Genomic DNA, 16,767 nt, shown 5'->3' on the forward strand with positions numbered 1-16,767 from the left:
AAGCATGTAAAGGTAAAACCACAAGAGTTTTATTTCTTACTCCCTCAAACTTGAAACATTTATTAAAAAAAAACATAAAAAAAGGAGGAAGGGAGAATAGGTCAGGAAAGATGGTGATTATTCTTTTTCTCTGTCCTAGCCCTACCTGAGATATAATGGAGATAAGTATAACTATTATTTCTAGCCAAATAAGGTAGTGTATCCGCATGTTTACTACCACTATGAGATTTTTCTCCTGCATGTGACATATGCATAGGAGTGAAAACATTTAAGATAAATGTATATAGGTGAATCCGTACTCTGAAGTCTAAGCTCCAAAAAAACAGTGTGTCTTTACGTGACTTGCTCACTACAGTTAGTCCTGGTTGGATGACAATAGCTGTGCTTGAGCAGGTCTGATTGCCAGGTTAGCTGGTCCCTTCTGGTGCTATTCTAAGCCCTTGTTGCTGAAAGGAGAAAAGGGAAGAACCCACCAATTGAAGAACAAGAACTCGCAAAAGATTATTTTTTCCCCCTTTTATAAATAATCCTTCTGTTTTCAGTGGATTTACTGCTATATTCTTCCTGACACTGTATCAGTAGTACTGGACTGTAATCGGATAATACCTGATACAATTGTTCTTTCTTTCTCTGAACAGTGGAAATTTATTTTGATAACAGGACCTCAGCTCACCTGACCTATCTGGGAAGTGCGGCAGTGTGCCAGCTGTTAATATTCAAACAGCTTTTCATTGCTGCTTTGATACGTATCAAGGATTCTGATCACAAGTCATTATTTCATAAAAATTTCTAATGGGGTGGGAGTAAAAAACCCTTATTAAATGGCATGAACTTCTGCATCTGAATGTAATAAAATAATAATTTATGATATATTTTTAGGGACAAGAGATTAAAATGCATATTAATTAAAAGAATAATGAAAACCTTTATGAGAATCTCTGCTAGGAGTTGCAAGTAGCTGTTTAATCAAATTCTTTCTATGGAAAAATGCATTTCATTATAACATAATTAGCACATCTATTGTGTTTTTAATACAACTTGTGCTAAAAGTGTGTTTGATCTGGAGTTTGCTCATGGCAATTAGCAGTGAAGGAATTGAACTTTTCTGCTTTATTGCAGGCTTTGTAAATTATAAGTGCCATATCGGGGGAATATTGATGTGATTTTTTTTAAAGCACTAGAATAATCTTGGGAATATATTGGGGTAGTCATTATTAGCAATGAAAAGAAATGGTAAGGATCTCTGCTATCTAAAGCTGCAAATTTAGGGGTCATTTTGTTTTTCTGTGACAGGTGTGTACTGTTCTGTCATGTCCTATCTAAATCCTGGACTGTGAGAATGCTGGAGCTTTTTGTGTACTACAGAGTAATCCTGCTTGGCTACGTCTGTAGGAGCAGATCAGAGAAGAAGATGATAGCAGGCCAAGGGCCGGGCAGGGGCTGCTGGGGGTGCCATCCTTTTTCCCCATTGAGGTAGCACTGATAGACCACAAAGTTAGTGGGCACATGTGTTGTTCCCTGCCGGTGGGTGGTATGTGCTGACCCAGGGCGTTAGTACTTTCTGTTCTGCAGTGTGTCCTTCACCATTTGAGAGGAGTACTTTTCCAGTAGAAAAAAAGGGCAGGATCTCAGTAAATGTGGTGGTTCAAAATCACCCTGATGCCTCACTGCTAACATACCAAACATCTGCTTGGAAATTGAATGCATCCTGTAGCACTGGCAGACACAAGTCCTCCAAAGTCAGGGGGTTCACGCGCACCAGCTGCTGAAACCAGACTGCACTGTTGAGGCTTTTCTCTTCCTTACCCCAGGAGCTTTACTGACAGCTTTCCAAGAGAAAACTTCTGTTACAGGAAGTCCTTTGGTGAATTTGTGTCTAGTTTGAGTTCGCTTAGAGCATAGGTACCAGCGTTTTTATGGTTGAGTTCACTGTGGTACAAAGCCTGGTATTGTCTTCTATGTGAAACTCATTAATGCACAGAAAATCCAAACTTGAGATTGGCTTTTATGTAGTAAAAAAAATACAGTACAGGAATACAAAAAGAAACTACCCAGTGCAAACATCTTTATACAGTGGAAATGGATACAGTGTTCCTTAAAATAGCTTTATAAAACAGGCTTAAAAATAGCAATTACAGGTAATACTATCTGGATGATGCTTACCAAAGTACGTTACTTACTGCACTAAATATTTCATAACTAACTTTACCTGTTGATAGCCAATACTTTAGTTATTGATGAAAACCTTAAACTGTAAGTAGTATTAGTTAGCATTCTTTATAATATACTAACATGTGGAACCTCAATAGCATGCACTGTTGAGTGGATTAAACAAAACAGAAAAGAATGAAAACATTTAAAATAAACCCAAGGCTGTCATCCCAAATATACTTCTTTTATAAAGGATGTGATCCAAAGCTGATTAGACTGGTGGGCAGAATTCTACTTAGTTTTCCTTTAGCTCATATTTGAAAATTTGAGTGATTGTGTTATTGATGGTAGTAGGCATTAGTGTCCAGCTAAGTATTGTATTGGACAACTTTTTACAGTAGTGAGGACTAATGTGAGATCATAGTATAGCGCATTGCTGTTTCCTGCCAAGAAAGCGTTTTGGAAGAAAGGAGTGGGAATTAGAGATGACATGAATATGTGAAAAGCAAATTTGTGAGGTTCCACTATACTGGTTTAGGAAAAGAGAAAAGATTTATTGTTATTTGGTTAGCTACCAATTTTAAATAATCAAATCAACTAAACTAATACATACAGCTCCAGCACAGATTCTGCAAAATTGAGTATCTGTGTGGTAGGGCTCTGTTCCTGTTCAAGGCCACGGGAATCTGCATTGCCAGAAGCCAGAGACAGGCCTTTGTCCTAAGAGACCCACTTTTTGAAAAATGTATTTGGCTGGGTAACTTCCTGCATGGGAAGTTTGATTCTATTCATTCTGTGGCTCTTCATCAGGTGAGAAACTAAACACACGCTTACCAGGGACATAGTAGTTGCGGCTCCAGAACCTTACTTACATTTGCGGTTCTTTTATGCAGACAAATGTGTGGGTGTGTAGCATTCTGGTTTGGAAGTCTACAATATTTTCCTAGGTGGAAAATACCCGTTTTACAGTACCTGCTTAGCAAAAATCAAAACAGTTTCACAGTAATGAGGCCCTTCATTTGTTTGTCCCTGAAAAAATACAATTGCTTTAATAATGTTGAATAAAAAACCTATTCAATCTCTTTAGAAATCTAGAGAGACCTATGTTGCCATCTAGAGAGATTTACAGTATTGGAGTCTTAACATTCCCCTGATCTCCACATTTCCTGCCCTGCAGGATATGTTCCATTGAGTAACACCGATATCCTATTTACAGAAAGAAAAAACAAGTTTGCTGCTAGCTAGAGCAAATTCTAACACACCAGAAAGGTGCCTGAAATCATCATCAGGCTGTTAAAAATGACAGATGAAACCAGATTGTGCATGTAAAAATCCTGTCTAATTTTATCTGTAGTAACTCATATATGTAGTAGAAGACCATAAAGCAAGAATAATTAATAAATTGGAAAGAAGGAAAAATCATGCCTCTTTTTGAAAGTGATGAAACAATTTCTGATATTAAGTGGTAGACCATATGTTCCTCCTCTCGTCTGCTGGGTAAGCATAAGTGTGGAATATCAATAAAGATATTACAAGAGGGCCAGGCAAACCAGCCGACTGGAGATACAGGAGGTTATTCAAAACTTTTCTTCCCAATGCCACTGAACCTCTCTGTTCCAGCAGATGGTGACATTGAATTCATGTTGATGAAAACAGTACAGGAGGAGAGGAATGAAGGAGAAACTGGGGACAAAACTGTTTTTTAAGGAGAAGCGTCTGTCTGCATAGGGAGAGGAGTTGTGTCGTCAAAGACTGGAGCAGGTCCTCAAGCAGCAATTTAGGGGAAAGAGCCGAATGTTAGCGAGGATAGCAGTGCTGGGGGAAGTCAATATATGTGATCTGTGTGTTTCTTTTTAACTCTACTGCTGTCAGGTTTTTTTTTCATGTCTGTTTGAAAGCCTAGTACAATTTGGGTGAAGAGCTGTGAGTTCTTCTTTGGCCATTGGCAGGCTTTTGATGTCTATCTGTAGTGAGAAGGAGAAATTTCATGGCTAGTTTGAACTTAATACACAAAATCTTCATTTGGTTCTGATCCATACAGCTCAGCTAACATTTTAAACCTGGGTCCCCAGTCATTTAGAAAGTCATAGTCAATATCTGAGTCTGAGGACCCTGATTCCAAAGAACTGAGAGATTCTGCAATGGACTCAGCACCTTCGTAGCCATAAATGTGAAGTGTGTCATATGGCAGCAAATCCCTGTCATTGTCAGCTTCATCCTTCTTAACCTCAATCATAATTTCCATTTCTCCAGCACCAGAAGTTATATTTCCAGGAGGCTTTTGGACTTGTGCATATGGAGAGGGAACTGCTTCTGGCTTTATACCATTCTTGCGGACAGAGTTGAGTACAGATACATCATAGCTGGTGGTATCCATTTCACCACCACCTTCTTCATCGTAAGTGACAAGCTGCTCATGAATCTCTGCCACATTCCTCCCAAGACCGCTCAAATCCTTCTTGTGTCTCTTTCTTAGAAGAATGAGCAATGTGATAACTGCAAAGAAAACTTAGGTGAGCACATATAACAGAGAAGTATGGAAGTAAACCAAATTGCATTTAAGATATGTAACACGGTCTGAAGTGTTTTTTTTTTTCCCTGCAGTGAATTTTTTAAAACATGTTTATTAAAAAAGTAGTTTAAAGTACTGTTTAACTGTAGGATTTATATGTTTTCAAAAAATTTCAGTCTGTACAGGAATTGTACAACTGACTCTTGAGCTGGTTGAGGAATCTTGAGTACAAATGCATGGTGTCACAAGTTCATTGAGTCAGCTACTGCCTTGAATGGGTAAATCTTGTAATGCCAGGCATCGAGTGCTACTTACATGGTAATTGCAAAGGAGGCCTCTTCTCAAGCAAGAAAAAATGTTGCCCCATCTCTGATAGAGTCCAAATACAGGAAGTAGGTACTGGTCTGATGATTTTTTACAGATTTATGTATGTATGTATGTATGTTCACTGTACTGTTTAAAGGGTTTCCAGACTAGTTCAGCCTTTGGAAACAGGAATCCTATTGTTATTGCCCCAGCACAAATTTCCTGTTTTATAGCTGCATGTGAGCCTAGTAACAGTAAATCAAGTATATTACGCATACGTGCAATAACCTTTTCAGTGACTCAGCCTTTCCAATAGAATGAACAGCTTTGTAGCTGAAACTATGCTAAATAGAAAGAGCAAGTGAGATGAATCAAATAGCTACAGTATTTCTGCCTTTGTGACCATTTTATAGCCACAAAGCTTTTGTAGATCTCAGTTAAGAAAAAAAAAACCAAAACAATCCCCACGTTTTAAGGCAGAGAACATTACAAAAGTCAAATACTTACCAAGGATTGTGAAGATACAGATAAAAATTGCCACCAGTGCTTGTATGCTAACTCCAACTTGTTTAGCTCTTTCCTCACAAAAAGTGAAGTTGCCTTTTTCATTACACTTGCAGACACTGATGACAAGTGTATTGGTACTGCTGAGCTCAGGATCACCGTTGTCTGAGATGATGACAGGCAGGTAGTGGATTTTGGCAAGTTCACGATTAAACTGTCCATATTTGACAGTGATATTAGCTGTGTTATCTGGAAGAGGTAATGACATCTAATTAAGTGATAATCTCTACCAGATTTTCCTTATAGATTATCAGTCAGTTGGTACATCTTCCCCTTAGACAGAGCCAGCCTTTAGAGAACCCAGTGAAACTTGGGTGGCAACAAAAATCTTTTTTTCAGTAAGTTAAGCCTTTAAAAATAGTTACTTAGCTTAGCTAGACCAGTCATAGATCATTGCTACAGTGTCCTAGTGTCACACTTTGGCTAGCTGAGAAAATGCATTGCAGGGATACGCTACCGTAGTTCTCAATCAAGGAGAAGTTGCTATCTTCTGTGGCCAGGGAGTATTTGAAGAAACCTCTAGGTGATACTTCATCCTTGTCAGTAGCTGAAATCCTGATGATTACCTACAAAGATGGAAGAGGTCATTATTTTCAGGATACGTTGCCTCCAGTGATAAAGCTGCTTATTAACTATATTTAAGTTAGAGCTGGGCTGTGTATCCTAAATAACCCTTCACTAAAGGGCAGGAAAAAAGATATCTTGTGATACTCCTCTTCAAGTTCTTTCAAGGCAAGTAATTTGCTGGTAGGTCTTCAAAAAGAGCAGTCTCGCCCCTTCATTCACACGTGGGAAACAAAAGAGGATATCTTGTGTAATTAAAGCATAAAAAAGTCTTATGCTCAAATACATATGGCTCATTTAAATACCTAAGATGGCTGTCTTTTCAAGTGTTCAACTTAGAAGTATGACTCTAATTCATTGAATGTCGTTGAGACTGCCACTCTTGAACAACATGTTTGTTTTTGAAAACCTCAACCTGGGGTAGATCAGGTGTATAAAATATAAAAAATGTGTATGATTATGTCCCAAAGGTATTTTACAGATTAAATTAAAGGTGAAATAACACCTTGCGTGTTCTAACAGGTTCCATCAGAGAGTCCAGTCTGTGATGTCTCCTATTTAAAAAAATATTACATGTATGGGCTAAATACTTGTGTCTGAGGCCAAACATCTAAACCCACAAATACTAACACTATTTGTGCATGCAGATATTTGCACTCCGATGAATACTTGCAATAACGTTATATGCAGCAATGCTTCTGTTAGTATTTTGAAATGGTTTCATTCTCAGTATCATGTATGAACATATGTGTGATAAAACTGAATTGCTCATTTTTGCTCTGCAAGGTGTGACTGTACTTCATGGTTCAATTGCTAATGCACATCCATACTTAAAAGCCTGGAGGGAGAGGAGCTGTGCAACCCATGTGTGTAACCAGATGAAAGTCAGTATTTCAAGACTGTAAAGTCCTGAAGACTACCGACATTTTGGAAATCAGGTGCTTGGGTATGAAAACTGAGGCTAACTTTTACTAAAAGACATCTTTCACTTGAGCCTGCAAGTAGATAATTCAGGTTTGAGGGAAAAACTCTCCCGCCTGTCTCACCTTTCCTGGTGCAGCATTTTCACACACTCTGGGGTCCTCAGGATAAACAAGTTCTGGAGCATTATCATTTACATCAGTAACTATTACGTGAACGTGGGCATGTGATTCTCTGTCAGAAAGATGGCCTGAAATGACAACAACAGTACAGGTCTCTGAGATGCCTGGAATCTCGGTTCTGTCTAGTTCTCCCTTTCGACTGTTTGTATCCACCTCTGTGCCTCCTGCATGACGAATATGGAGAGTTTCTAGCTCCATTGTTAATTTAAGCTTTTCCTTTGACAGATTCAGATATTTTCCTAAAAACTATTGGGCTAAATCATCAAGGATCTATGAGGAAGAAAATGACAATTGCTTATGGCTTCCTGATTCTTCACACTGTGTGGCTATGGGATCCAGCATCGCTCTCTGGCACTAAGGCAAGAGGCACAGACAAGGCCATGTCTATATTATTAAATATCTTTCACCCTCCAGAAAAGGCCGGCCTCCCCCAGACTGACTTGGGACTGGGCCCCGGGCCTGCCCTGCTTCCTGAACACGAGTGAAGCTCTGCGGAGATGCCTGTGCAGCAATGCTGCCTGGGCCGCAGCGTGGGAGGGAGGTTTTGTAACTCTGTGTAAGTGGGTGAAGCTGGCTGGGATGTTTCTGCTCTAACCGCAGGTTTATCCATTTCCCAAGCTGCTTTGTCTCCTCATGCCCTTTCTATTCCTTGTAACAAACTGAATGCATTTTCATAATAGCTAGGGGCCAAATCTTAAAACTGTATTTGACCTATTTGTAGGTACTCATTTCATTTGGAAGTTAATTGTGCAATCCCTGCAAGCATCCTGGTCATTCATAGCTTAGTGGAAACAGGTTGGCAGGTGGCAGCTTTCCTTTTTGATAAGCTACAGTCCTTCTGTAAAGTTGTACACTGATTTCTTTCAAATAGGGAAGTGGATAGCACTTACCATCTTCAAGGATTTCCTGAGCTGCTACAGTGATGTTGTATGAGGAACTGAATTCTCTGTCCAGGGGCTTGGGAAGTTGAATAATTCCAGTATCGGATACCCTAATATAGTCTCCATTAGGACTGGCTCTTCTTCGAATAAATCTGGTTTTTGTTTAAAAAGAGATACGTCAATGCAAGGGTGATAATACTGTGTTTCATTTCAGTTCTTCATAGTGGAAGGTCAGAGAGTTCCTGTGTGACAAATTACATTAATATCTTGACCAGGTGGTCTCAGAATATTTCCCTAAAATTATGCAAACTGTGAGAGTGAAATATATCTATCAGAAAAGTTTCCAGATTATTGTCATTTGATGTTTCAGAAGTCTATTTTCTTTTCAAAGCCCATGCTTGAGAGAGTTATTACAATTAAAAAAATGGAACAATAAATTATAACCATGTAAAGATATCCAGGATTATGCATTTTCCCATAAATGTGGAAATGTTTTATCAGTAAGTTTATGTGGTAAGTGCGTGGGTAAATGTAATTTATGTTTGTATTTGTTGGTTACCATATATATCCATGGCTGCAGTGCCAGAAAAATCAAATTGGATTTTTTTTTTTTGGCATGCAGATTCTGAAAAAAAGGGCCAAATTCTCAGTTCTTTGTCAAATTCTTGGAATCATTAACGTATTCTCCACTTTAAAATAGAATTATTAAGGCTGGTGTCGTGTTACCTGATTTTCCGTTTAGCTGCGTCAGGGTCGTGTGCCCAAACTGAACCAAGTGTTCTTATTTCTGGATCATTTTCCCTTACTTTAAATTCATATGGTAGTTTAGTGAAGACAGGAGGCTCATCAACATCAGTGACTTCAATGGTGACTGTTGAAATGCTCCTAGAGCCGCCGGATTTAAAATAGCGAAGATCAACTGTGGGATCTGTTGCTTCAATGTCAAACCTGTATTCCGCTACTTTTTCGAAGTCCAGGGGCTAGAAAAAAGACAAACACAGATATTTTTCCTTTGCAGATGTCTAAATAAACTTTGCTGTAATCGTCTATGCAAGTTTAAGCTCTAATTCATATTTTGGAAATATTACCAGATTGCATCTTAGCTAGACTCTTGGGAGAGCATTTCCGAATTGAACTTCTGTTTCATGGAGTGGCTTGAGCAAGTTCTGGTTTTGAACAGATTCATCCAGTATTCTAAAAGTTCAGCAAATATTTATTGGTTTAAATAATTTTCTTTTTATAATTCTATAGCTACCAAAACTTGCTTAGCTCCTTTTTGTCAAAGGTTGAAGGACCAGATTCTCCTCTTCTTGGCTAGGCTTTTTGTTCTGAAGTGATTCAAGGCAGACTTCATAGCTGCACTGGCTGATAGCTGGGGCATTTAGTGATAAACCACATCCACTTCCTTTTTCCCATTGACTGAGTTTATAAAAGGAATCACACAATGGAAGGAAGACCAGGAGCTAGGCCAGTAAGAAATGCCCAGGCTATCACTCATTTCAAAGTTTGGGTCCCTTTGCACTCTTGCCTGCGATTATAAAAGCACTGTGAAATACACAGTAGTTAGTAGTTCATTGTGGTGACTCTTGTTTTTCTCTTTAAGTAGACATTGCAAATGGAAGTGATAATGCTTATCTAGCAGTTGAAATTTTATCTCACATAGCTGCATACTTAAAAGTACGCAGGTGCATGGCCAAAAGCATGTTACAAAATAGTGGGGTAGGTGAACTTTGCCCACTGTGTGTTAAAAGATGAGCTGATTCCAAATCACCCAGTGTGTGTACGTGTGGCATCTCTTATTGCTCCTTCTCTGGGCAGAAGTTGTATGTAATGCATTCCTCAGGTCTTGGAAAGACCAGGGGAAGGCTGGGATTTGGTGAAGGAAAGCTGCTTACACCTAGTGTGACCACAGCTGAAGACTTCACTGCTTGGACTTGGAATACTTGGTACTTTTTTCCCATAAAGTTTTCTCTTCTTCTTAATGACATTTCTAGTCTGAACAGTTACAGAGAGACATTTGGAAGTGAAAAAAACACACTTCTGTCAATCTGAGGATTACAGGAGGTGATTTATAGTCCTCCCTTCTCTTTTTTTTTTATTACTGTAAGTCAATGAAATCAATGAACTCTTGGCTTGGCAGTGGTCTGCATAACGCAGGAATGTCCCTTGGTACAAATCAAGTAGGTCTGAGAATTAAAAAAAAAAGAGCAAACCTTAATAAAGTCTTTGGAGAGTCTGGACCCTCTTAAAGAGTTATAAGGAATTAGTGAGGAAGCTCTGAAAACACCCTGAGGAAAGTAAGGGAGCTGTGGCTCAGATTGGAGTAAGCGCCGAACTGTAAAGAACACTTTTAGAAGAGTAGTCAGGTGGACTTGTTTGTATTTTCTACTTCAGTTTCACTTGGGCTGCAGAAGGGAAAGATTCTTTGACTTGGTCAGCTGCTTCAACTCTTAGAATCACTGACTCTCTGAAGCATCCAAGTATCTGAAGTTTGAGAGAGCCTGAAGCATGTAACCTGAATATCTGACATAGTCCCTTGTGCTCTGCAGTAATTCTAGATTTTCCTGGGACTGGCAGTAGGAATGGACTAGTAAATCACCGGTGCTGCTTCTCACAAAGCTTACAGACCAGGGTTTTCAGGATGAACGTATTTCACGCTGACTTCCATGCATTTCCATTTTTTTCCTGCCGCTAGTCCCAAACTGAATCAAATGCTCTTGTTACACATGGAAAAACAAAATAATCATCTTCGTAATTGGGAAAAGTACCTTCTTTGGCCTAATGATTCCTTCATTTGTGAATGGATTTGCTATGATTTCAAAGGTGTCCCTGTAATCTCCTCTGACAAAACTGTATTTCGTATTTCTATGTTGTGGTTCATCGACATCTTCTACTTTGACTCTGCCAACTTCTCCTCCTACTGAAATGTTTTCAGGAACTTTAAAGTGAAATGAAGCTGTTAAAAAAAAAAAAAAGCCAACAAAAAAGACATAAAGATTGTGTACATGGAAGTTAGAAATTAGTTAAAAATTGTTCTTAGTTTACAGATGTACAGAAAAATATTTCATTGAGAATTTAGCATTATACATCTCTACAGACAGCACTTTGATTTATTTTTTATATAAGTATAATTATTTCTCAAAATTGTCAAGGTATTTTACAAAGTGGTGGAATTAATACTGATTTTTATTTCCTCCTCCGTGTGTGCGTCTCTCAGGAACTGTAGCCAGGGCTGAAATACAGAAGACCTGCTGAATATGTAAGACTCTTGTCCACTTTTAAGAAAAGTTGAATTGTGATGAACTCTGACATAAATTCATTATAGTTGTGTCAACCCTTGGTTTCCAAATGATACAGTGCTTGCATTATACTTACGGTGTTTGAATATGGGGAAGTTGTCATTGATGTCGCTTAAAGTGATAATGACTGTAGCTGTGCTTGAATCCCCAGAAGACCCTGGAGCATCTTTTGCTTTAACAATTATTTCATACGTTGATTGATTCTCTCTGTCTAAATCAGCTCTTGTTGTAGAAATCACACCTTTGAAAATATAACATTGAATATGATTAGATTTTGCAGCATGTCCAACATCTCTTAATTTTGACAGCAAATTTTTGTCTTATGCCACACATTCAGCTTTGAATAGCATTTTTACAGTGGTATGTTTCTAAGGCTAGAAATGTTAGAAATCTTTCTACACAAGGGAATATTTGGGAGGTTTTGTACAATACATTCCTTTAAAGTGGTCTTTGCTGCTTAGACGCAGCCCAGTGATGTCTAAACTTGGTCACTACAGCAGGTAGAGAGTTTGTCTGATCACCTCTTTATCTGAGCTATTTGCTCCAGAGAACTAGCATGGTTACAAGAGATACTGACATTATTTTTAGAATTGGGCGAAATTTAAACAAGAAAGTTTAAGAAAGCAATGGGTTAAGTTGTTGATTATTGAATGTTGCTTCAGAATTTATGTATTCCCTATTCCTGTTTAGTCAACGGAATGGTACCTATGCTAAACTGGAAACATGAAATTATATTAGGAAGAAAAAGACCCCATTTAGTTCTCATTTAGTTCACGGCACCTGATATCCTGACTTTGTTAGTTCATTTCCAGATGCAGACAGTGGCATTGTGTGAGTGTGAATGAAAAATCTTTTAAAATTATAGTTCAAATTATATTTTTGAATTATTATCCCCCCTTGTCCAGAATGAAAAAGGCTTAAAACTGCGTTTTCTTCAAAGTGCAATGTAAGGACAAAGTGTAAGGACATTTGCATATCAGACCTACCAGTGTCATCAACTGTGAAGTATTCATCTCCTTTAATGACTTGGTAGGTAACTGTGGCATGACCTGTAACTGTTGGGTCATCAGCATCTACAGCTGTCACTTTGGTGACCGAGGTTCCTAGAAAAGGATTTTCAAACAGCATATTTAGTATAAATTCTGCTTTTTAACCAGAGACATGAAAGGAAATAAGTGGTGGAAGAACATACCTACTGGTGACATTTCTGGGACAGATCCATTGAATACTTTTTGTACAAACACAGGGACATTGTCATTAATATCATAGACCTTGATAATGAATTTAGATGGGGGTTCCAGTGACTGGTTGTTTCTTCTGTCAATAATGAGAGCTGTCAGCTCATACTCTGCTTTCTTTTCTCTGTCTAGCCGCTCGAATGCATACACATCACCACTGGTTTCTTCCACTTTAAAAATGGTGTTGGCATATTCACCCTCAATAATATACTTAGCGTTTTCGTTCCTTACACTTGATGTGATCTAGAAGGAAAGTACAATTCAAAGAGGTAAAAGTGGGTTTTGGCATCTGGATGCAGCACAGTTTCTACCAGAAGATAAACACAACCAGGACTACTTCAGACTCGGTTTGAAACCAGAATAACCATCAAGACCTTTGATGTCAGCTGGAGTATTACTCAACAAACAGCACCACAGCAGCTACGGTTGTGCAGGGTTATAGGGTGAAACTTGCATCCAGACTGAAACTTGCTTGCTTTTACATTAAGAAGTGGTTGTTGGTTTTTTTTTATCATATCTCATATTTCCTAAAGATATAAATCGTTCATGCAGTTAACACATAGAGATCATTAACCTCATTAGGTCTGAAATAACACATGCCACCGCATTCAGTTTGAGCTGCTCTTGTTTGCAAGTAACCTTCTGAACTTAGCAGAGATTTTACTTAGATTTCACAGAATTACAGAACCAAATCTATATTCACAGCTACTGATATTGTTCAACATTAGTCTCTATTGCTTAACATTTAACAGAATTCCTGCCATAGCTGTGTTTAGTCACATGCAGTTTTTTTTGTAGTCAGTCTTTAGGCTCATGCTATGACAGTAGGATTACATTTCCACTCCACAGATTTTAAAATTTAATATTATATGCAATGAAAAAGAGATGGGGTAAAATGTAATTTAATCCAATCCCAAATGGTTTTGCACATTATTTAATCTGCAGATAATATGATGGTTCTTCCTTTTCTATACCTTCACACATCTAAGGACACTGATAGAAGGTTTCATAGAATCATAGAATCATGAGTGTCCCAAGTTGGAAGGGACCCACAGGATCATCGAGTCCAGCTCCTGCCCCTGCACAGGACAGCCCCAAATTCACACCATGTCTCTGAGGGTGTTGGCCAAGTACTTCTTGAAGGTTGCCAGGCTGGTGCCGTGAGTGACTGCCTCCCTGGGGAGCCTGTTCCAGGGCTCCACCACCCTCTGGGGGAAGGACCTTTTCCTAATATCCAACCTAAACCTCCCCTGGCACATCTTCCTGCCATTCCCTTGGGTCCTGTCATTGCTCACCAGAGAGGAGAGATCCGCACCTGCCCCTCCTCCTCCCCCTGTGAGGAAGCTGTAGACCACGATGAGGTCAGCCCTCAGTCTCCTCCACACTGAACAAACTTTAGTGATTCCTCTAAACCCTTCACCAACTTTGTGGCCCTCCTCTCATGCTCTCTAGGGGCTTTGTATCCTTAATATACTGTGGCACCGAAAAGTTGTTTAGACCACAGCTTTCCATGCGCTATATCAGCATTCTTATTTCAGCATGCTATTTATCAATAATTGCTGGGTTTGACCAAGAATTTCTAGCCTTTTATTATTGATGTTTTCATAAATTGCAGCCATTTGGTATTCAGGATTTGATTTATACTGTAGTGGTCATTTACTGTTAAACATTTTTTCATTTCTGTTTTGTATTTTGAAATATGTCATTAAAATTTTCTTCCCTCATTCTGCATACTTAATCATGCTTCTGGCTGCTGGGGCTGCTGAAGAACAGTTTACAATGCTGGAGATGTGACGTGAGAAGTAACCTCATCCTTGTCTCAAAGATAGTGTAGTCTGTGCCTTCTTCCTCAATTTTCATTTACTTATTCAGTGTAAAAGGTATAGACTTCCAAGATTGTATTTTCTAAAACTGAGGATGAACATACAAAGAAAAGCATCCAAGGTCATGAAAGATAAAATCAAAACGTATCAGCATATTCCTGCGGCTGTCACTCAGTTCTGCCATGCTGCCGCTGTGGCCTTTTAAAGGGTTTATCAAGTGTTCAATCCTACAAGAGCAATGCACTGAACACAGCCACTGCAAAAGTAATCAGAAGCATTCCACTGTTGAAAGACCACCGAGCGCAGTGTAAAGTGAATTACTCTTATTTAGGACAGCTCCAGGAATAGAAGCGTTCTCCTCAATCTGCTACTGAATTGGTCTGAAATGAAACAGAGATACCCTGTGTTAGCTGAGAGTACCCTATGGCCTCTTTTCTCTCTTTCTCTCATGCTTTCTGCCAGTGAGCAGCACTGATCCAGGAAGGTCTGTTTCACTTTGCCGAGACAGCCTTGACAGGTGCTGATTGTTGTACATGGGAGGAAAATGTACAACTGCATTTATCTGAAAAGTGTCAAAGTAGTTCAATTTGAAAGACTAGATTGGAGGAACTTTGTCTGGGTGATATGCAGTTAATCATAGGATTTTATGAGTGCTGCCCTGAAGAAAATGAGTTTGCAAGCAGGTCAGCGCTCGTTATTCTTTTTAAAAACTATTTTCTTTCACTCTGTGAAACAAATTTTTTGATTGTGTAACAGTATTCCTAAACATAGCACTTATGTATCCAAGCTGAGATGTAAACTGTATGTTTTTTTTAATGCATATGTTTTTATTAGCTGATCTCCTAAGTTTTTGAAAGAATCTTGAGCTGCCAGAAAAATATCGACATACATCAGCTGCCAGACTTCCTTCCTAACTGTGCACCTGCATGCAATGGAATTGTTCCTGCACTGCGTATGCTCTATACTTGCCATTCTCTAAAATTTATTTGTATTCTTCAAAAGAATTAGAATCCCTTTGACATTATTCTTGATTTACTCTGTGTCCACATTCTTAAGATTTTAGCATGTTAATATATTGGTATTAAGACCCATTTCTATTTTCTTTTTTTCTCTTCTGTTCTGCCTAGACCACAAACAAGTAATATTTTTTGAAGTACTCATTTGCTGTCTACATTTCTAATTATTCATTGCTAACAGACTGCTATTTACCTTGCCAACATGGTGTGGTAATGGAGTATCAATCTCTTCTTTGATGTGCATTTGGTTCCATATCCAGTCTCTCTTCAGTCGTTTATGACTGGCATTGTTTGAAGAAAAGTTTTGGTTTGTTTTCTGACTTTCTTTCTCAGCAAATGCAGGAGCCAAGGACAACGAGAAAAGTAGAATGAGGTGTTTCATCTTCTGTAGCCTAGAAGGTAATATAAAATATGAAAACTATATAAATAACAACAGAATCAGATTAACCAGAGAGAGCACACGTAGAAGTGCAAATGGGCTTTCCTTCTGTAGGACAGTTTGATTAATTTCTGTATTTCTTTTCATCAGCCTTAGCATCAAAATTTAAAATACCAGGCTTCTTCCTTCCATGAAACAGTTTTAACTAGATGACAACTATAAAAAACAGAAGAAATATTTTAATGAAATAAAAGATGTTCAAGTTTTAAAAGATAGCATAAAAGCCAGCATCCACTTGAGGTGCTATAGTTAATCTGAAGGGACAATTCAGTAGCGAAGATCGCCCATTGTGCCTGACGGAAAGCGTAGTCTGGCTGCAGAGCACGGCTCTTGGGGAGATGAGCCATGGGAAGCAACACCAAGGGGCTGAGCCAGATCAACGTTTGTGTTAACTTGAATGAAATGTTCCAGCTTGACAAACCCAAATGCAATGTTTTGACTTGCCCTGACACAAAATATGCTGCAGTCAATATCTTCATATGGAAAATATTGATTTAGAATAAAATCTGGGTTTTTTTTGTGGGAAGAATGATTCATGTGAAATTTTCAGTCAATTCCAAATATAACGTAGCAAATTATCTTGCTCAGAGAGCTCATGTATTGATTCAATTCCTTGTCTTTTAAAATGTTTGAAAACACATATAAAGTTCCTTTATCGCCTATTCTCAGGTTTTGCCATCTACAAAATGATAATTTGTGCAGTTATTCTCAGGTGAAACTATATTTTTGCACCATAGGTTAAAAGTAGCAAACTTTAGGCCTGACTTTCATGTCAGATTGAGAAGTTATTTTAATGGAGCAAAGCTGATTAATTTTCTCACTAAATTTCCCCTTCCCAATACGAAGGACTGCCAGGGAACTTTAACACTCA

At 38.5% G+C, this 16,767-nt stretch overlaps 1 protein-coding gene across 3 annotated transcripts in view; it reads right to left on the minus strand.

The window, feature by feature from the left end:
• Positions 1-1,985: 1,985 nt before the first annotated feature.
• Positions 1,986-16,767, minus strand: part of CDH5 (cadherin 5) — a 31,533-nt gene continuing 16,751 nt past the window's right edge. For 2 of the 3 annotated variants that reach the window (XM_064459605.1, XM_064459606.1), the window contains 11 exons: positions 15,651-15,849; positions 12,573-12,861; positions 12,367-12,483; positions 11,457-11,621; positions 10,850-11,037; positions 8,808-9,061; positions 8,091-8,233; positions 7,144-7,268; positions 5,991-6,099; positions 5,477-5,722; positions 1,986-4,647 (listed from right to left, as the gene is read on the minus strand). In XM_064459605.1, coding sequence (XP_064315675.1) covers positions 4,154-4,647; positions 5,477-5,722; positions 5,991-6,099; positions 7,144-7,268; positions 8,091-8,233; positions 8,808-9,061; positions 10,850-11,037; positions 11,457-11,621; positions 12,367-12,483; positions 12,573-12,861; positions 15,651-15,839 — 2,319 coding nt within the window. In that variant the 5' untranslated portion in view covers positions 15,840-15,849 and the 3' untranslated portion in view covers positions 1,986-4,153. The remainder of the gene's footprint in view (positions 4,648-5,476; positions 5,723-5,990; positions 6,100-7,143; positions 7,269-8,090; positions 8,234-8,807; positions 9,062-10,849; positions 11,038-11,456; positions 11,622-12,366; positions 12,484-12,572; positions 12,862-15,650; positions 15,850-16,767) is intronic. The other variant, XM_064459607.1, reaches the window with a different exon arrangement.

This window comes from Phalacrocorax carbo, chromosome 8 (assembly GCF_963921805.1).
Source record: "Phalacrocorax carbo chromosome 8, bPhaCar2.1, whole genome shotgun sequence".
NCBI lineage: Eukaryota > Metazoa > Chordata > Aves > Suliformes > Phalacrocoracidae > Phalacrocorax > Phalacrocorax carbo.